At 41.0% G+C, this 21855-nt stretch overlaps 1 protein-coding gene across 13 annotated transcripts in view; it reads left to right on the top strand.

The window, feature by feature from the left end:
• CADPS2 (calcium dependent secretion activator 2) overlaps positions 1 to 21855 on the top strand; it is a 356172-nt gene that overhangs the window by 249304 nt on the left and 85013 nt on the right. For 7 of the 13 annotated variants that reach the window (XM_081211431.1, XM_081211429.1, XM_081211426.1 and 4 more), the window contains exons 14-17: positions 671 to 772; positions 1948 to 2011; positions 10427 to 10550; positions 17946 to 17966. In XM_081211431.1, the coding sequence (XP_081067557.1) occupies positions 671 to 772; positions 1948 to 2011; positions 10427 to 10550; positions 17946 to 17966 (311 nt within the window). The remainder of the gene's footprint in view (positions 1 to 670; positions 773 to 1947; positions 2012 to 10426; positions 10551 to 17945; positions 17967 to 21855) is intronic. The other 6 variants (XM_081211433.1, XM_081211428.1, XM_081211424.1 and 3 more) reach the window with 1 other exon arrangement.

Genomic DNA, 21855 nt, shown 5'->3' with positions numbered 1-21855 from the left:
GTATCCCTAAGGAGAGCATGACAGTTGAACATTGTTTTCTCGATGGCGTCACCCTTGCTTACCATCACATTAGGGAAATTGTTGAGTTTGGGATCAAAGTCAATATTGTGATGGAAGGGTGCTCAGAGAAGCCTTCTTTCGTAGCATTTTCATGAACCGATGCGAAATGTATATACATTACAAAGCTGCCAGACATGTGGTCCATTAGGAACTAGGCTTCAAATTGAACAGCTTCTAACCTCATTCCGCTCTACCTGTTTTGTCGTCTCTGTGGGCCACAATATTAGTGGCTCTTAACTGCTCACTGCTCTTTAAGTTCTGAACTGGACTCCTCTTCACACCTTGAAAATGTATTTTAATTATTTTCAATTGTTGCGTCCTCTATTATATGTACGTGACACAGTTAGCAGCTTATTTAATTTCACACTTCTGCTGCACCATTCCTCTCAAAGAGCTGTCTCGGTAGTGTATGACTTCTAAAAGGCTGTGTTATTGCCATCAGGGCTTTGTCCCCTTTACTCCTTTTGATGCTGAAGTGTTATGTGAAATTATAACTGGTAAACTCTAAGTGCCTATGTTTTCAAGGTGATGCATTAATGAATTAAGACACGATTACCACTGTTCTGTCCTTAAACTTATGATGCGTTTTTTTAAAACCTGTACATTTCAGACCAGATGGAATTGGAACGGTAACCATTGAAGAGAAAGAAAAGTTTGAAGATATTAAGGAAAGGCTTACTTCTCTTTTGGAAAACCAGATTAGCCACTTCAGGTAAACATTTGCATATTGCAAGTTTGACATGCCTATTGCTATGAGGAAAGAAGGAGATGGTGAATTAGGGTTTAGATCCTGGTGCAATCTTAAATTTGAATGCCGTTCAGTTTTTATAAACCAACTAAGGCCTTTGAAGAGGAATATCACTCTTCCCGTCAGTTGGTTTTTTTAAAGAATCAGACATTTACTCTACCTAATGTTGCAAGTCGCATGTGAATTTTGCCCATTCTGTACCAATTTATGCCGGTTATGCAAACAGATCAGAGACTTGCAAGCATGGATAGTGCAGACCAAAAATATATAGCACAAATGACCCCTCCTTTAAAAAAATATAACTTTCTCACTTAACACTGATTTTGCCTATCAGTCATTGCTATTTGTCCTTGGTGGAGAGCGAATTGTTTACACTAGGCATGTCATAGCGATTTGGAATGTGAAATGCAACTTTACAACCAGTAGCGTTTCTGTATATCTTAACATATTTTATATGGTAACAAGAGAAAGCACAAGGATAGGGCAAAAATCATGCAGATAATCTAAGAATATTTGGGCAAGAAAATGCAATACCTTTGTTATTAGAAGCTGAGGATGTAGAAGTTTATTAAGGCTGCAATCCTGTACTCATTTATCTGGAAGCAGGTCCCATAAACCTTAATGTAGCCTGCTTATTTCTAAGTAATTCTGTGTGGGATTGCACTGCTAACTTGTTAATCTTGTTGATTTAAACCTCTATGAAATCTCAAACAATACTAGTAATTGGGGTAGTACACATTTTACTTCTGACCCAGTTCCATCTTGAAGCCATCCCAATAGAAATGAAGAGCCTTAAACCTTGCACACCCACATTAAAAGCATCCATGAATAAATGTGTTTTGAGAGCATGCCTAAATGATTGGCATGAGAGAGTCAATTATACCACTCAGGGCAGGAAATTGTACAACTTTGGGGTTCTGTCCCTCGTGCCCACCCACCTATGCCCCCAAAGGAGCACATACTTTTCTAAATAATTTTAAAAGAAATATATACAAATGTTCTTGTCACACAGAGGTGCAACTTTAGCTGAGATTCCTGCAATTCGGGGGGTTGGACTAGATTAGATGATTCTTGGGGTCCCTTCCAACTGTACAGTTTTATGATTCTAATAAAGGGTCTATCTTTTGTCTATCTTTAAGGTATTGTTTCCCTTTTGGGCGTCCAGAAGGAGCGTTAAAAGCTACACTTTCATTACTCGAAAGGGTACGTTCTGAGTTTCATTTAAGTTTTTCCAGTACGTGTGTATTTTTTAGAAATTGACCAAAGTGTACACATTACAAACTTTGGTATTATTTCCAAAATGTTAATTCCCCCCCTGGGGGGGGCAGACACCTATTTAGTACCGAATCAGTTGAGTAGAACATGACTTTAAATATTTTTAGACTATTTTAAATCAGTCATGGGATTCATATCTTTAGAATTCTCTCACATAGCAATATACTTTATGGAGGAATTCTCCATGGAAATACAGTGGTGCCTCGCAAGACGAAAAGAATCCGTTCTGTGATTCTCTTCGTCTAGCGGTTTTTTCGTCTTGTGAAGCAAGCCCATTGACGGATTAGCAGATTAGCGCTATTAGCGCTATTAGAGGCTTTTAGCGGCTTATCTGCTGATCAGATCAGCTGATAAGCGGCTTAGCGGCTTAGAAAAAGGGGGAGGGGGAAAAACCAGCAGGAACTCGCAAGACATTGTCGTCTTGCGAAGCAAGCCCATAGGAAATTCGTTTTGCGAAGCACCTCCAAAACGGAAAACTCTTGGACTTCCGGAGGCGGCGCGAAACAAGCAATGGCGGTCCTCTTCAGTCTCTGAAGAGGGGCTCCGCAGGAAAGGATCGTTCGCTACGGCACAGCGACGATCCACTAAGAAAAACCACGGGCAGAGTGAGCTCGTGGCCGTGGGACTCGGCGGGCACCTGGAGCGACCCCCAAAACGAAGAAGGGACCCCGTAAGGGGCTCCGGAAGCGCGGAGGGGAAGCGGTGCTGTGAGTTCATCGCTCTTTCTGCGGGAGGGAAGCCGCGCGGCTGCTGCTGATGAGCGCTGACCTTTCTTCCTTAAAATTTGGACTCTAAATCATCTACTCGTGAGTAAGAATTACTCTATTTGGAACTACAAATTGTGAATTTGGCTGAAAGCGGGAGACGAAAAAAAGGAAGTCCGTCTTCCGGCAAGGCTTACAGATCAAAGGCAAAGGAACTGACAAGCTGGGAGCAGTGGAAAGGGACTATAAAATCGGAAGTATCATGCATCTGGCAGAACTGGCAATTGAAAAGAAAGGCAAGTTTTTCCTTCTTCTCTATGTTATTGTGTTGATGTGAACTGGGGGCCTTCTCCCTTTGCGGGCTCTATAAACTTTAGAACCCAACCTCTGGCTGGCAGAAGGGAAAAGAGCTGTCTTTGCGGATACAATATATAAAGCTGAAATAGATACATAGAGGCATTACTGGAAGATACAATCAAGTAACTGTATCTTGCACCTTTGGATGTGACTTTTGTGGCAACTTTGGAAGGGCTCTGCAAGTGGAAAAAATTTTAAGGACTATTGTTAAGTTATTCAGCTGCAGGAACTTTAATGGCGACTAAATCTTTCTCCTTCTTTCATGAACTGTGACAATACTCCCTCTAGTGGAGTCTGGGATTTACAAACTCCTGGGAACTAACTTTGTTTTGACTCTCTGCTGTTTTGTTATCTACATTGAGACTGTCTTTCTCATGGAACATTTGACAATTTGACCTTGACTCATAGACAGGTGTGGAATGAGTGGCCCTCTGAAAACAAGATCTGCAAAAGCGAAAGCAGGGAAAGGCCAACTTGTGCAAACAACTTTGACTTCTCAGTCTCGCAGATCGTCAGTCCCTGCTGTATTAAAGGGAGTCGAACTCCCAACAACAGCCCTATTAAAGGAAGCTGAACAGCCAACAACAGAGGATATGGCTGCTGGGGGATCTGATACCCTTCTAAATGAAATGCTACAACAATTCGCGATTCTAAATAAGAAGGTTGATGACCAAACAGCAAAAATTGACTTAGCCACATCCTCTATCACAAAACTATCTGAACAAGTGGCACAACATTCACAAGTAATTGGGAATTTAAAAGACGCCACTGCTGAGAATCGGAAATTGGCTGAGGCAGCAAATGAAAAAGCTGATCAAGCGAATCAGAAAGTGGACAAACTGAAAGGAGAGGTAAGGCCACTACATAAGCACATTAGTGACCAGCAGGCCTACCTGTCTATGGTGGAATTGAGAAATCGGGAAAATAATTTAAGATTACGCTCTATCCCAGAGCTTGAGAAAGAAGATCTGACCGGCTATTTGACAGCGGAATTTTCTAGGTTCTGGGGTATAGAGGAAGACAAAGACTTTAAAATAACAACTGTGTTTAGACTAGGAAGAGTAGCAAAGAAGGACAGGCCCAGAGACTGTCTGATCATACTGAGGACTAAACAGGAGAGAGACAAAATACTTGACCTTCATTTTAATAAATCACTTGAGATCCAGGACAGAAAAGTGGAGATTTACAAGGATATACCAAAACAACTATTGGATCTCAGATCTATATATACTGACCTAGCAAGACTTTTGAGAAGCAACGGGATACCCTACAGGTGGGAGTTCCCACAAGGTTTATCATTTAACTACAAAGGAAAGAAGGTTAGAATCAAAACAAAAGAGGACAACCAGAAGTTCCTGCACGACCACGGAGAGGATCTGCAGAAGGGAATAGCAGTTCCTTGGCCTCCACCACAGCCTGGAATAGAACCAACACCCTCTCCCTCGGATTTGGATAAAAAAGAGGACACCCCATAAAGAGCAACAACAGATTGATACAGGATGTCTCTGCAGCTGTATAGTTGGAACATTAATGGCACAAATTCCCCGGAAAAACGCAAAAGGATCTTCCATATTTTGAAAAAAGAACATTTGGATATAATTTGTTTGCAAGAAACTCATGTGACTAGGCTCCATAGGAAAGTGTTAATCAACAAAAGACTAGGCCAAGAATTTATCTCATCGGACAGAGTTAAAAAGAGAGGCGTGGTGATCTACGCAAAGGAGAACCTATCACCGAAATTTTTGTTTAAAGATGAACAAGGAAGAATCCTGGCAATTGAAATACAAACTCAAGGAGAAAAAGTTTTGATATTAGGAATTTATGCACCAAATGAGGGGAAATCAGAATTTTATAAGAAGCTACATGAGACATTACTGGACTATCTGGATTACTCTAACATCATTATGATGGGAGATATGAATGGGGTGGTCTCTACTTATATGGATAAGTTACAGAACCAGAATTTAACCAAGGATGGCAGACTACCAAAAACTTTTTTTGAACTAACTGACAATATGGACTTGATTGATATATGGAGGGCGAGAAACCCCTTAGGTAAAGAAGGAACTTTTTTCTCTGAGGCCCACCTGTCATGGACAAGAATCGACCAAATCTGGACAACTAGAGGGCTGGCACCTAAGACTACAAGAGTGGAAATCTGCCCAAAGACCTGCTCCGACCATAACGCTTTGAAAATGGAAGTGAGACTCACCCCAGCCGGTTCCTTCAGATGGAAAATGAATGACAATCTGTTAAGAGACCAAGAGATTGTAAAGAAGGCCCAAAAAGCTTTAAAGGACTATTTTGAAATCAACTTGAACACCTCGGTGGAAAAAAGAACAATCTGGGATGCAAGTAAAGCTGTAATGAGAGGGTTTCTGATACAACAGAATACGATCAAGAAAAAACTCTGGAATGGAAGAAAGGATAAGATACTAGAGAAGATAAGAGATGGAGAGAAAAAGTTAAGATTGAATCCAAAATCAAAAGAGACTTTAAGAGAAATTAAATTCCACCAGTCACAATATACGAAACTGATAAACCAAGAAGTGGAATGGAAAATTAAACAAATGAAACAAAGATCCTTTGAATCGGCGAAGAAATGTGGGAAACTGCTAGCTTGGCAGTTGAAAAAGAGACAAAAATTAAATTATGTTACCAACCTAGAAGTTGAAGGGAAAAACATTCAGAACCCGGGAGAAATTAGAAAGTGTTTCCAGAAATACTTCAAAAAATTATATACCCAAGGGCCTGAGGAAGTGATTGAGATAGATCAATTTTTGAAAGACAATGGCTTACCAGAACTATCTCAGGAGAAGAGATCAATCTTGAATCACAAAATAACACAACAGGAAATTGAGGATGCCATTCAGAACATGCAGCTAGGCAAATCTCCAGGCCCTGATGGACTTACCTCCAAGTATTATAGGACGTTAAAAGACTACCTGATACAACCATTAATGGAGGTTTGCAACCGGATTATGGGGGGAGGGAGGGCACCAGAAACGTGGAAAGAAGCATTCATCACACTGATACCCAAAGTGGAAACTGAAAAGACTCAACTTAAGAACTACCGTCCCATCTCACTCCTAAATGTGGACTACAAAATATTTGCAGACATTTTGGCAAATAGATTTAAAAAAGTACTAAATGAAGTAATTCATAAGGACCAAGCAGGCTTTCTTCCAGGCAGGCATTTGTTTGACAATACCAGGAACATTATTGATATTCTGGAACTTTTGCAAACAAATATTAACACCAAAGCAGTGTTAATATTCATTGATGCAGAGAAGGCCTTTGATAACATTTCTTGGAAGTTCATGAAGAAAAACTTGGAAGGGATGGGAGTGGGACGGGGGTTTGAAAATGGAATAGAAGCAATTTATTCAGAACAAAAAGCTAAGTTGATAGTGAACAATGTGGTGACAGAAGAGTTCCATACTGAAAAAGGAACACGACAGGGGTGCCCCCTATCCCCTTTATTATTTATCTCGGTCCTGGAGGTGTTGCTGAATATGATTAGGAAGGACCGGCAGGTACAAGGAATACGGGTCGGAGCGAAACAATATAAACTGAAAGCTTTTGCAGATGACTTGGTTTTAACATTACAGGAGCCAGAATCTAGTACCAAAAGAGTTTTAGAATTGATTCAAGAATTTGGTCGGGTGGCGGGATTTAAGTTGAACAAACAAAAAAACTAAGGTATTAGGAAAGAATTTGACATCTTCTGAAACAGATGGGTTTCAGAAGGAAACAGACTTAAATGTTGTTAAAAAAGTGAAATACCTGGGGGTTAACTTGTCTTCCAAAAATTTGAACTTATTTAAAGACAACTATGAGAAATGTTGGTCAGAAGTTAAAAAAGACCTAGAAATTTGGTCAAGATTGAAATTATCCTTGTTAGGCCGAATTGCAGCTATAAAGATGAACGTTTTGCCAAAAATGTTGTTTCTGTTCCAAGCCTTGCAGATCGTGGACAGAGTGGAATGTTTTGGAAAGTGGCAGAAGGATATTTCGAAGTTTGTTTGGCAGGGCAAAAAGCCCCGAATAAAGTTTAAAATATTAACTGATGCAAAAGAAAGAGGGGGGTTTGCCCTGCCAGACTTAAGGTTATACTACGAAGCTGCAGCCTTCTGCTGGATGAAAGATTGGATTTTGCTAGAAAACACTGATGTCCTAGATCTGGAAGGCTTTAATAATTCGTTAGGTTGGCATGCGTATTTGTGGTATGACAAGGCAAAAACACACGGAATGTTCAAAAACCATATTGTCAGAAAAGCAATATTTATGGTCTGGATAAAATACAAAAACTTACTTGAAAGTAAGACTCCGAGGTGGCTATCACCAATAGAGGCCAAGGCTCGGAAAAAACCCAATATGGAGGCCGGCTGGCCGAAATATTGGGAAATAATAGAAAACATTGGAGACAATTGGAGGTTGCAGAGCTTTGAAAAATTAAAGGATAAGGTGCAAGATTGGTTTCATTATGCCCAAATTAATGAGGTTTTTAAGTCGGACAAAAAAACAGGATTCCAGGTGGAAAAATCGAAACTTGAGATAGAGCTGTTAGAACCAAAGACCAAGGTATTATCGAGAATGTATAACTTGCTGCTTAAATGGAACACTCAGGATGAGACAGTTAAATCAGCCATGATAAAGTGGGCTCAAGACATTGGGTATAATATTATGTTTGAAGACTGGGAAAGGTTATGGACCACCGGTATGAAATTTACGGCATGTAATGCCCTGAAAGAAAACATTATGAAAATGATATACAGGTGGTACATGACCCCAGTCAAGCTTGCTAAGATATACCATTTGTCCGATAATAAATGTTGGAAGTGCAAGGAGGCTGAAGGGACATTCTTTCACCTTTGGTGGACTTGTCCAAGAGTGAAGGCCTTCTGGGAAATGATCTACAATGAGTTAAAAAAAGGTGTTTAAGTACACCTTTCCTAAGAAACCGGAGGCCTTCCTCTTGGGCATTGTCGGCCAAAAGGTGTTAAAGAAGGATAGAATGTTTTTTATGTATGCTACTACAGCAGCAAGAATCCTTATCGCTAAATATTGGAAAATTCAAGATTTGCCCACACTGGAAGAGTGGCAGACGCAATTGATGGACTACATGGAGCTAGCCGAGATGACTGCCAGGATCGGAGACTTGGGAGAAGAAGCAATGGAGGAGGATTGGAAAAAATTTAAGGACTATTTGCAAAAAATTTATAAGTTATATGAACTATAGGATATCGCATGACTTTGAATGTTAGCCCCAGCAACGAGAGTGGAATATATATGAAATTAAATAATATTAATGAAAGAATTAATGTTTAAATGGACAAAAAGGATAATATGTTTGCTTATAGAGTATATGGATAATAAGGGATTTAAACTTAAATTGCAATTGAAAGTACAAAAGAAACAGATGAAACAAGGTTATAATTTGCTGATAAATTTATTGTCAAGATTGCACTGTACGGGAGACGCGGGGAAGTCCGATGGAAAGTTGAAATAAGTTGTGGAAATGGTTTGTTTTCTTTCTTTTCTTTTCTCTTCTTTTTCTTTGTTTGCTCTACACTGTACATCTCTATCTGGAAAAAATGCAATAAAAATTATTTAAAAAACAAAAAACAAAACGGAAAACTCTTTCGTCTAGCGAGTTTTCCGTCTTGCGAGGCATTCGTCTTGCGGGGCACCACTGTAAGTAAAGTCTTTCATGCTCATAAAATGTAATCCCTAAAAAACGTAAGTAAAAGTCTGTTGGATCAGTCTACAGGTTGACCTAGTTCAGTATAAGGCTATCAGTGGCGACTATCCATGATAACCCGTGTTTAAGGAAATTTGCCTTTACTGCATACTGCTTTAAATACCTTCCATTGCTAGACTCTTCAAGAAATCTTAGGAAGCTCATGAACAATGTCCGGAGAGCTAAATTCAGACCTAGGAGGCATGAGTTCAAACAGAGGTACCACAGGTGGTGCTGTGGTCTAAACCACTGAGCCTCTTGATCTTGCCGATCAGAAGGTTGGCAGTTCGAATCCTTTCAATGGGGTAAGCTCCCATTTCTCTGTCCCAGCTTCTGCCAACCTAGCAGTTCAAAAGTTTGCCAGTTCAAGTAGATAAATAGGTACCACTGTGGCAGGAAGGTAAATGGCATTTCTGTGGGCTCTGGTTTCTGTCATGGTGTTCTGTTGTGCTAGAAGTGGTTTCATCATGCTGTCCACATGACCTGGAAAGTTGTCTGTGGACAAATGCCGGCTCCCTTGGCCTGAAAGCGAGATGAGCGCCACACCCCATAGTCGCCTTTGACTGGACTTAACCATCCAGGAGTCCTTTACCTTTACCTTTTTACCAATTTGAATAAAATATTGGCTGATCGTCTTGCCTTAGCCGCACCTACTCTTTTGTGGCCTGTTTCAACCCAATACCAGTCTCCGGTATCATTCTTGTGGCCTTCCCTTCACCTGTCACCACCATTATTTTCCTGTGCCGGCAATGAGGTATTTTTCTTATTGGAATTTGTGTGGTAGGGCAAATCCAGATTTAAGTAAAGAAAAAGTATGGACTGGCATTTTGATGATGACGACATCATGCAGATGCCATGAAAAGCTTCTGAGTAGGAGCAGCACCCTATTCCACAATAGGGTTTTTAGGATTTGATATCCCGCTTTATCACTACCTGAAGGAGTCTCAAAGTGGCTAACATTCTTCTTTCCCTTCCTCCCCCACAACAAACACTCTGTGAGGTGAGTGGGGCTGAGAGACTTCAGAGAAGTTTGACTAGCCCAAGGTCACCCAGCAGCTGCATATGGAGGAGCGGGGAAGCGAACCCGGTTCACCAGATTACGAGTCCACTGCTCTTAACCACTACACCACATAAACTTCCATGTGAAAGCTCCCTACAAGTGCTGTAGATGAACTCAAGCCAGTTGATGTTTTCTCATCCTTTCCCCTGCCCCCAATCTTTAATATAAAGATAGTTTGACCTTATGAACGGCTATAAATATTACAAGATAACATGTATGTTAAGTACTGTGTAAACACTTGTTTTAGCCTTGTGTTTCATTTAGAAATGATGTCTGCAGGTGGGCAAGTCAATGTTACGGCCTAAACGGCTGCTTTTCACTCAAATCTGCAGAGATTAATAGCTAAGTCGATTAGCGACTTCCTTTTCTTTCAGTCTCTAATTGCCAGCAAATCTAAAACAACTATTAGTATATGTTGAAACCTTTTCTCTTGGGGGGTTATGGTAATGTGTCTAACTCAAGCACTGTCTTTGACGCAGGTTTTAATGAAAGATATTGCCACTCCCATACCAGCGGAAGAAGTGAAGAAAGTGGTTAGAAAATGTCTGGAGAAAGCAGCCTTGATCAATTACACTCGGCTTACAGATTATGCCAAAACAGAAGGTTAGTACAGCAATCAGCTAGCTACCAGAGTGGCTGCAAAAGCTATCGGCGCCTATTAACTGAATATATTTTGTGAGCAGCCTTTTCTCTTTCCTGAGCAAAACCTGTACCACAGCAAGGAGAAATATCTCATTAAAATCTCAGCTGGTGAACTACTGAGCTTTTTCCTATTCATGGCTTTAATATACCTCCTGGGACCGCGCTTGAATGAATGATCTTTGCTTTGTGCTGAAGTTCTCCTTTGTCCTTTATTTTAAGGGCAGTTTTGTGTGTCGCATAACTGGCCCAAATCAACCCATTCTAGAGGGTACTTTCTTGCCCAGTTTTAACATTTGAACTTAGTTGCATAAGGAAGAGACATTGGGCATTCCGGAGCCATTGAATATAGCCCCTTACCTAGCTCCAATTCCCGGGTTGCCCCTTGTTTATTAATGAACCGTTAAGAATACACATAATGAAATCCATCTCGAGCCCTCAGCCAATGGGCTCACTTACTTGTGAAGCTAGAGAAAGCTTTCTTCCAATAGGAGAGAGTGGACTTTTTTGAAATTTCCCTTTTGTGTGAGTAGTGTTTTAACCCCAGGGGTGGGGCAGGGTGTCTCAGATGATAAATAATCATTTAAATCTTGAATAGAAACCAGATACATTTATATAACATATAATAAAGGGGCTTGCAACATCAAGAATTGTTGGTGAATAATAATAATAATAATAATAATAATAATAATAATAATAATAATAATAATAATAATTTATTACTTATACCCCACCCATCTGGCCAGGCCTCCGCAGCCACTCTGGGTGGCTCCCAACAGCATATTAAAACATGATAAAACATTAAACATTTTTTTAAAAATCCCTAAACAGGGCTGCCTTCAGATCATCTTCTTTATATGCAACAAGACTTGCAAAGGAACACAGGATGATACAGATATTCATCTGTACATTTTTTCGCTGCCAGATTTCCACCATCTCTATGGTTAAATGGGAAAATGTTAGGTTTCTGACTTGATAATCACATTGCTTTATATTTCCACATTACCTAAGATGCTGTGGTGTGGTTTTTTTATTCCACCATCACCTATAATCTTTAAGAAGAAATCAGAAACATGATGGAGTTGTAATGGGTTATTTTGCAAAGGAAAGTATGGAACATATGAAGCTGTGCCACACCAAATCAGATTGTTGATCATCTCCATCTCAGCCTACCCCATCTTAGTGCTCTTCAAATGTTATTGGACTCCAACGCCCATCAGCCCCAGTCAGCCCCTGACAATGGTCAGGGATGATGGATGCTGTAGTTTACAACAATTGTGTGTGTGTGTGTGTGTGTGTGTGTGTACCAATATTGTTCCAATAACAGCCCCATTATAACAATCCCAATTTTAACCAATTATTTTTTAAAAAAAATCATATTTATTGAAATTTCCAAAACTCAAAAAAGAAAAAAGAAAAGAAAAAGAAAAAATAAACCTTAACAATTAAAGCCTTACTTTCATTAACATCTTTCCAGGACTCCCCATCCCCCTCCCTATTGTATTCCCCTTTCATTAATTTAGTTCCACAAGTCCTTACTCCCAATTTAAAACTTATTTTGTTTAACCCACTATTCAATTTAGTAATATAACCACTTTCCCTTTACATTCCACCATCCCTCATCATTAAAAGAAAGTTTTTCCCCCAAGGCCCACCCCAATTTCTTTCCACGAATTCCCTTTTTTTGGTAAACACGTCCAAACAAGGTAAAAAATATAAAAAGATTCAGAAAATAGATGTACACCCTTTGGATTCCAGATCTCCCCCCACCCTTCCCCGGTTTCGATTCCCCATGTCCATCAATCTATCTACTGTCAGCCTGGAGATCTCACGTCCATAGCCGGGTTTTTTTTTTCCAGTTCCACCTTGCCGGTTTTTTTTTTTTCTTTTTAATAATGTTTAACTTCAAACGCCCAGTCTTAAAGAGGCCCCTGACAGGCCTTTAGTTTTCCTTGGTCTTTCACAATAATATGGCTCCTCCCTTGTTCTTTCCAAGTCGTCATCAGTCCTTTGTTCTTTTTTCTCACTTTCTCAGGTTTCTTTTCCTGTTCCGCTGCAAAAACATTCTAATTCAAAAATTTGATACCTCTACAGGGGTTGTTGTTAGTTCAGGAACAAAAGCTTGCGTCCAGTCCCTTCCATTCTTCAATAGATGATTCTATTGTCTCCTTTAATATAAACACCTCTGTAGACAAAATACTGTTTCGTTTTTGCAGCTTTCCCAGAAGATAACAAGTCCTGTGCGATTCCAAGAGTATTTTTCCACTTACGACCATTCTTGTAATGTCCCAAAACCCCTCTAGGGGGATTATAGTAACTTTGTTTCCTCAAATCCAAAAGTCAAATTGTTATTCCTTATTTTCGACAATTTATATCCAAATTGTAACCAAACTAACCAGCAAAGTCCTCTTTATATCCTCCAACTTTGACAGCTACTTTGACAGCTGTCAAAGTCTCTGTCTCTCTTCGCCAGGCTCTCTCGCGGATCGCCCCGGTTCCCGGGGGGGTTGCACTTTCACTCTTACCATCCACTCTTCTCCTCCAGCACAGTTCTTATAATTTCCCATCGTGGAATTAATAATTTTTATCAATAAACAGAAGCAAAGCTCCTTTCTCGACCTTAGTTGCCAAATCCTTGTTTTAAAATGTCTACAATAGGGGGGAGACTGACTTCCTTTTTGGATCTCCCCCGCTCGTGCCGAATCCGGGGGAAAAAAATTCTCCTTTTAAGTCCGATTTCCAAATTACTCACGGGTTGTTGTTTATAGTCTAAATTTTCAATAGAAGAAGTCAGCGCTCTCCGTCGAATGCCATGCGGCTTCGCTCGGCAGGGAAAGCAGAGGACTCATAGCACCACGCCACCCCCATCCCCCGCTCTGTAGCCTTTAAAAAGGCTCCTTCGCGGGTTGGGGGGGCGCTGACGGTGCCCGCCGAGTCAACCATGTCCACGGGCTCCGTGCCCGTGGTTTTTGAGGGTCCCCGCGTCGCCGGCGCGGTAGGACCCAACCCCTGCCGAGCAGGCTCCCTCCGGAGCTCGGAGGGAGTCCGCCATTCGGCGATGGCGCCAACCCGGAAGTCCCCCCCCCAATTTTAACCAATTAACGCCATTTATTCAAATGTCAAATTATACAATTTAATTAAACTGGGCCCCCTGCATGCTAGAATTGATGAGTTCATTCTTCTATATTTTTTCTGTGTTCCAAATTGTTAATAATTTTCATTCCATCCAGATGTAAGAATCTCCTATATAACAGCTACTATCTTGTGATTTCAACTTGTGTTGGTATAATAGGTAATTTATAAAGTTTTAAGTGAAGAACTTCAGCTGTAATCCTCATTTTTTCCTGCGTGTGACAATTTTCCCCATGATGTTTTCCCATCCATATATGGGTGCTGTATCCTTTACTCCTGCAACTGTTGATGGTTCCTGTCATGTCTTGGGAGAAGCTGTTATCTCACAGTTTCCAAAAGTCACTGCATCGCTTCGTCCCGTGATTTGCCTTCCAATAAACAAGCCACCTTTGCCATTTTTCCAGCCTAGGAAGAACGGTCTGAATCCAGACTGCAGATAGTTAATCCAAAAACTTCTCTTCTCACAGCTGGTAGAATCTTTTCCTTCCTGCTGCTGATTTATGCCCATTTATCCTTATCTCATACACATTCCTTTGTGGATAATGGAGGTTACGGAAGATTTTGCTCTATATTTTCAAAGCACAGCATTTCTTCACCCCTTCCCTCTCAGCTCCTTTCTCTCAAACATGCAGTTCCAATTTTGTTAAATTCCACATTATACAGTAGTACCTCAGTTTTTGAACATAATCCATTCTGGAGGACTGTTCGACTTCCAAAACGTTAAAAAACCAAGACGCAAAGGGCGATCTGCAATTTCAATGGAGACAATTGGGGGGGGGGACTCAGCGGAAGCCGTTTGACTTCCAAAAAGAGTTCAAAAACAGAAGCAATTACTTCTGGGGACGTTCTGCATCTGAGACGCTCAAAAACCGAGGTACCACTTTATTCCAATTTCTTCCGTCCTCACTTGTGCAGATATTTTAAAATAAAACTTGCATTCTGGGGCAGAGGGTTGCCATATCATGAATGTAGAGAAAAACCGTAAGTAAGCAAACCTTGGGCTCCCTCCCCGTATTGTCTCTTTCACCTAATGAAATCCGCTCTCAATCCAAACCTTTCACATCCTTGTAGCTGGGTTGTATTTGCGGTTTCTTATCTCATCGTCTCTGACACACACCTGTAGTTTACTCCAATTAAAGTCCAATTAGCAGGATAACCTGTGCTTCCAGGAACGGGATTGGGGGGGGGGTCGCGGCAGCCAGAGTGCTCCATGCACCCAGTGTCTTTGCCTGCCCTCACATTCCATGGGGAAGCGAGTGCCGGACCTCCAGGCAAACTGCAGATGGGAGCCTTATTCCTCTTCCAACTGAAGAGGAATGCAGATAATGAAATTCCCCCATCAATATCTGATTATCTCCGTCTCTCTCTCTCTCTCTCTCTCTCCTGCTATGTTGGGAGAGTCTCCATTCTTGGCGAAGGTAATTTGCAACGTCTTCATACTAAGCATAACAATAACATGAGTTGTTTAAAATTCATAATTTGGCGGAGGCCATTGTATAGATTATTATTTTTCTAATCACATGCTCAGTATATTCTGCAACAGTTTATTTTTAGCCTGACTGAAATTGTAGTCTCAAATAATACCAAAAGCAGGGGAGAGGAATGGTGCCGGTTGTATTTAACAATTCGTTTTAACTTATTTTCCCGTCTCTTCACCATCACTGACAAACATGAGTTAGCCAATCTCTTGAGTGATTAACCAAAAAAATAAAGCCATCTCATCACTATAGCAACCAATATTATATCATGGGAATAACAACATGAAAGCACCTCAGTAACCAGTTTATCATAATTAATTAAGATATCATGTTGTGTTTAAATGAAGGAGGATATATGTGGAGCTTTCTGAAAATGAGAAAGATACCTTTTCACCTTCAGCTAGCATCCTATGCATGCTTGCAGCAGGGGGCTCTTGCTGTTCAATTATCTAGAGTTTTTAACAAGCTTGTTTGGCATAATTGGTGTAAAAATAGAAAGTTTCTAAAAGAAGGCACCCAAGCTGGGCTGAGAGTCAAGCAAAGTAATCTTAGTGTGGAGCTCATTGTTTACAGGTGATATAAATATGTCATTCCTTAGATCCTCTGAAACTTTACAGAAATGTAAAAAAGGAGTCACATTACAAAGTACAATGTATTTTTAATTTCTTTTTTTGTCGTGGGGACTAGGTATGAAAGCTCACAGACCAGGGCCAAGTATATCTGAGTCAGACTGGTGGGACGGAGGCAAGATCCTATATGTGCCCCCCTTGAGTTGTGGGGAATAAAAGCATGAACAGAATTAGTTCTTGACGGAAACAGGAATTCCATATTGACACTCCCAGGGGAAAAAGGCCATATAACTGGCTCAGATTATTGCGTTTAAGTGATTTGAGTCAACAGTGTAAAGTACAAAAACCTAAACGGAAACAAAAGATAAGTGAGGCCTAACTCTCTCTTTAGTTAAAGGTTTCTTTCATACAGTAAATAACAACAAAAATATCACATTATTTCATCCAGAAACATGGGAAGACTTGAGATTGGTAGCGTTAATAAATATTCCCACATTCAGCTTCCTGGTGTTTCTGGGTCTTGGAATCATGAGTGAGGGAGAAAAATGTCTCTCTTTCCACTATCCCCACATGTTGCTCCCTGTCCCACTGTCTAGTTTTTTCTCTAAACAGCTCCAAATACTGTATCCTTTCATATGGATATGCATATGGAACTATGCATAGCAATTCCTTTTCAAAGTGAACATGCCCATAGGGCCTAATTTTTCAGTTCCAAAATTTTACAAACAGAATCCAGTTTTTAAGAAGATTTCTGTACAGGCATTTCTTCTTTTCCTCAAACATTTATTAACTGTAAGCTTGTCTATAAACATAGGATCCCATGTTTTTCTCCTTCACTGGCCAAGAGTTAGCCAACAAGCTGATTTCCATGCTTTAGCCAGTGAAGCACATGCTATTGTTAACATGTTCACAACTAACACAACACGTTCCTTTTGAACCTGCCCCTTTATTGCTCCCAGTAACATTGCTGGGGAATTAATTTGCCTCACATACCATAATTGTATCCTTGATACCTTTTACAATAATAAGTCAGTGTTGTTTTTCCTCTCTTAGATCTCCAATACATATTGGATACATTTTGACACGTTTTTGCTATTCTCATAAGCATGAAGTACCAGTATTCTTCCAAAATATTTTCAATTTTCTTCTGTCACTGAAAGACTGAATTCTGTCACATGCTTTTATCCCCAAGTCATTCCTTTTAGTTGTATCCAGGAGTATGCTATAGATTTTTGATGTCAAACCTTTTGTTATATCAGCTTTTTCATAAGATGTCAGTGGTCTCTTTATGTTCACAAAGGCCCTTTGAGACTTTCTTTTTTTGTAGTAAGTAACAATAAGTGAAATATTAATAATAATACACCCTGTAGTTATTTGGAAATAGTTTCTAATTTGTAGATAATGGGAAAGGATAGCTGTAGACAGTGATTTCTTTATCTGGATTGATGATGCAGATTTCAGTCAGGGCAGGGGTGAAGTTTTGCAGCACTGCAGAAATGCTATCAGAAATACAACAGTTCAACGCAAGCAAAACTATGTGAAATTGCTTAGTATGTATAATTCATTCAAGTTGCACAATCCAGTTTTTCTTGGCATGCAATGTCAGGATATGTTTTTAATTCAGAGTACCCACAGTCATCAAATACCATTTTCTTAGCAAAATAGATACCATACCTGACGGACGGCCTACAGAAGTTTGGTTGACCCAGTATCAGTTCAGTTGGTTGCCGGTGTCAATGGAATGTTTAAAAACGTTGATCTTTTTCTCTGATTTACATCTGCAGTACATTTACTCCAATCATTATTTTTGGTTGTGAAAAAACATCCAATTATTAATCACAGAAAATGGGTTTTCTTGTTGGTAACAGAGCATATTTCATAGAAATTAACAAAAACACTGTTCAGGCTTTTCCATATGAAGAAATATAATGCCCATTATAGGATAGAAAATAAAGTCACAGACATCATTTATTTTCTTGCTGATCCCATATAAAAATTATGTTGTGAACTTGATTATCGGGATGAATTTGTTTCTTTTTGACAGGATGTTAAAGAGGTTGCATATTTTTGGTTGCTAGAATAAACTGATTTCTTATACATTACAGCTTGACTTACATAATGGAGGTAAACTAATACTACTAATTTCTGCTTCTCCCTTTTTTCGTGCCCTTTCATTTAAGCTACAAATGAAAAGGATCCAGGTGACTGCTGTGTTAATTGTGTGCATGTATGCATGCATGTATCTAAGTGTTCATTACGGCTTTATTAATTGTACAATGTAACAACAATAAAATCAATGCATGCTTATTCAGAAGTAAGACCTATGGGACTTACTGCCACCTAAGTATATATGGGGCCTTTGGCTAAGTCACCGGGACCATTGTATCAAAATGGAAGAAGAGCCCTCTCTATGTGTTGTAGTCAAGGAGAACTTGTGACAAGGTTGTGGATCTCTGCCAAGTAGCCCCTCCACATCCAGTTCAAATGTTGGAAAGGTGGGAACCTTCATACAGACTTCCATGTGATCTACAGTTCCATATCACGTGTCAGCCTTTTCATGCGAAGGCTTCCTCTTCCCCCTAGACATTGGCACTGGGCATGCAAGAGCCAAGATGACATATTCTCCATAACTGTTAGCATTACGCTTGAAGAGGGCTAATGTCTATCACAATTCAAGTTATCCCACCGGCAGGCGCATTCTAGGGGGAAGTTATTACCATGGACAAAATATTTTACAAGATTGTATAAATGTTTCAGCTTCACTTATAGAAGATTACATCTCGCACATAACAAATTGACCACAGTATAAAAATCAGGGACGCGGACTTAGAAAAAATATTGGGGGGGGCCCGGGAAAGCTCATGAATAATAAATAAGCTCATGAATATGCAAATAAAGTGGCTCCGGCCCTAAATAGGGCAAGCCACGCCCCCCCAGCCAGCCGATTGGCTGGCTGGGAGGTGTGGCCAGTCGGGATTCCCCTGTTCTCGCGGGATTTCCGGCAGTGCCTCCGATTAGGGCGCGCGGCTGGCTGGCTGGCGAAGGAGCAAGTGAGGAGGAGGCGGGGAACGGCGGCGGCGCTCTGCTGAAAGGGCGCCCGCCCGAGATTATTGGGGGGGCTGAGCCCCCCCAAAAAATTTTTTGAGGGGGCTCGAGCCCCCTCAAGCCCCATGGAGTCGGCGCCTATGATAAAAATAGACCATTTAATGATGACAATACAATACGCAGTGTTTTGTTTTCTAAATGAACAATTAAAATGGCACTGCAGTAGCTTTACACTTATATGTTACCTCACGGACCACCTCTCTTCATATAAAATATCCTGGAATCTGCGTTCACCATCTGTGGCCTTCCTTCGTGTGCCTCTTCCATGTGAGATCCAGAGGGTGGCTGCATGAGAAAAGGCCTTTTCTGCAGTGGCCCCCTGCTTGTGGAATGCTCTCCCCAGAGAGGTTGCCGTGCGTTTTCATTATATGTATTTTAGGCGCCAGGTGAAAACTCTTCAACCAGGCCTTTGGCTGATTAATATCCTACAGCCTTTTAAATGTGTCTGTGGGAAGGGGGGAATATTGTTTTGTTGTTTTGGTTTAATCATTTACATGTGATTTATTTTGTATTTTATTCTGTGAGCCACTCTGAGATCTTTTGATGAACGGTGGTAAATAATAATAATAATAATAATAATAATAATAATAATAATAATAATAATATCAGTCTACACTGGGGAACCGTGCAGGGCCAAAATCTCCTCGTTTTTCCAACAGTTCTATGGAAGCTGAAACAACCACCAATTTGATCACCAGCAGTGTTCTTTCTGCAGAGAAATGTCTAGGGGTAGCAAATGTGAGGTACAGTGGTACCTTGGTTGTCCAATGCCTTAGTTGCCGAACAAATCAGCTCCCGAACATCGCAAACCCGGAAGTGAGTGTTCCAGTTTGCAAACGTTTTTTGGAAGCCGAACATCTGATGTAGCTTCCAGTTGGCTGCAGGAAGCTTCTGCAGCCAATCAGAAGCCGTGCCTTGGTTTTTGAACCATTCCGGGAGTCGAACAGACTCTCATTACAGATTAAATTCAAGAACCAAGGTACCGCTGTATTCCAGTATTGGGCTGGTCATTTGGGATCTTTTCTTTTGGGGAAAGCTTTTCCCCCCCAAAAGCCATCCCAGAACCGGTTTCAGTCATGTGACACCCCATTCTCATCAAGTGTATGTTGAAGCAATTTTTTTAAAAAAAATCATTTGTAGAGATTGACAAATGGAGCAGGGAGGAGAGCAGGAATAGACCATCTCCAGTTGTCAGGAGTGCGTGCAGGAGACAGGCCCTGTGACCGGTAGGGCTTTGCAGGACTGGGGCTTTCCTAAGTTTGTTCTGAAGAGGCAAGGTGCGGCCGCACAGGTGAGGCTGATTGGTAACTCACAGTACCTGGTGGCAAGAGCCAGGAAGGGATATAAGGTCAGCATTTCCCTTTGGCTCTTTGCCACAGCAACATGTTTCCTGCCTTCTGCGTTTGGCTTCTTGACTCCTTGCTTCCTGATCCTCGGACCCTTGGCTTCTTGACTCCTGGTTTCCTGACCCTCAGACCCTTGGCTTCTTGACTCCTGGCTTCCAGACTCTCATTCCTGCTCCCACCCCGCTTCTTGACTCCTGGCTTCCAGACTCTCATTCCTGCTCCCACCCCGCCGTCTTGCCCCAGGTCCTGTCGTCCTCCACCAGGACTTCCACCGCCCGTAAACCGGACCGTGACACCAGGGAATTTCAAAGGTGGAGGAATCACAAAGAGACAAAGGTCTTGATAAGGGGAGGAAGTAGCCTTGCAAGTTTCCACCTCTTGCTTTCTCTTTGGTCTGCAAGCTGAAGGTTCCTCATTCCTGATCTCTTGCCTCCACTGACTACTGGCAGCATCTCTCCAGGGTACCCGACAGTCTTTCCCAGCCCTGCCTGCAGATGTCTGGGATTAAGCTAGTGACTTTTTGAATGCAAAGCATGTGCCTCTGCCACTGAGCCACTTGGTTAATATTACAAATAGATTAAAATTTCTCTTGCATGTCGAGGTCCCCCAGGCCACCCCTAAATAAATCACAATTCACACACAATTTTTGTTTAAGATTTTTAGCATAATTTTGGCCACAACTCTATTAAATTACATAAATGTGAGTGGTTGCTTAGGCATTGGTTCTGACTATCTGTCCCCTGCCCCGAGACAGAACTGACTTCTGGATTCCAGTGAAAGCCAGTCAGGGAAAACGATATTGGGGAATTAACGGAATTCCCTTTCTGCAGCAGCATTGGAGGGGCAGGCACCGCCAATCCTTACCCCTCCACCAACCAATTTTTTCACCAATGCCTAACCGCCAACCTTACAAGTTGTGACGATTTGCTACGCAGTAGGCAAAAACCAAATGGCACCAGCCAATCAGCCAACTGGACAAAATTCCTACCAGGCCCCTGCCCGAAAGGCAGATGACCCCATGACAGGCATAGCAAGGTCAACGCAATAGCCCTAGATTAGGGAGGGAGGGTGGGCGGGCGATCCGATGCACACAGCAAAAGAGCCCAGTCAGTGCTGTGTGACTTGGGATAAAGTTAAAAAAAGGGAAAAAAGAAAATTCAGAATTTTGAAGCACTGGAGAATTATAAAGTAAAATGTGTAATTTTCCAGAAAGTTCCACTGCCCACCTCACCCTGGTCTGAGGTTGACTTCTTTGAAGCTCATTTTCCTTCAGCAGACAGTAGCCTAACAGCATTTATAACCAGTCTCAATTGGTGGATTTCTCACCAGACTATGTGTTCCATCTAGTGTCAGCTCACAGACAGTATTATTTTATTTACTTATTCCAGTGCTTATCTTTCCTCAACACTACATAATGAGATTAAGGGAAGAGCAGGGCAAATGGCAGTAAGTTTAATTTCCACCCTCCAAACAATTTCTATCCACTAAAGTGAGATGCCATCAATGGGGAAAAAATGCCACTGTTGGACCTTTGGGTAACTTATAGGTGTAAAGCAGTGACATTTTAATTGTTCATTTAGAAAATAAAACACTACGCATTGTATTATTATCATTAAACGGTCTATTTTGCTATTGTGGT

This window comes from Podarcis bocagei, assembly GCF_964188305.1.
Source record: "Podarcis bocagei genome assembly, chromosome: 10".
NCBI classification, from domain to species: domain Eukaryota; kingdom Metazoa; phylum Chordata; class Lepidosauria; order Squamata; family Lacertidae; genus Podarcis; species Podarcis bocagei.
This window is presented reverse-complemented; position numbering and strand designations above follow the sequence as displayed.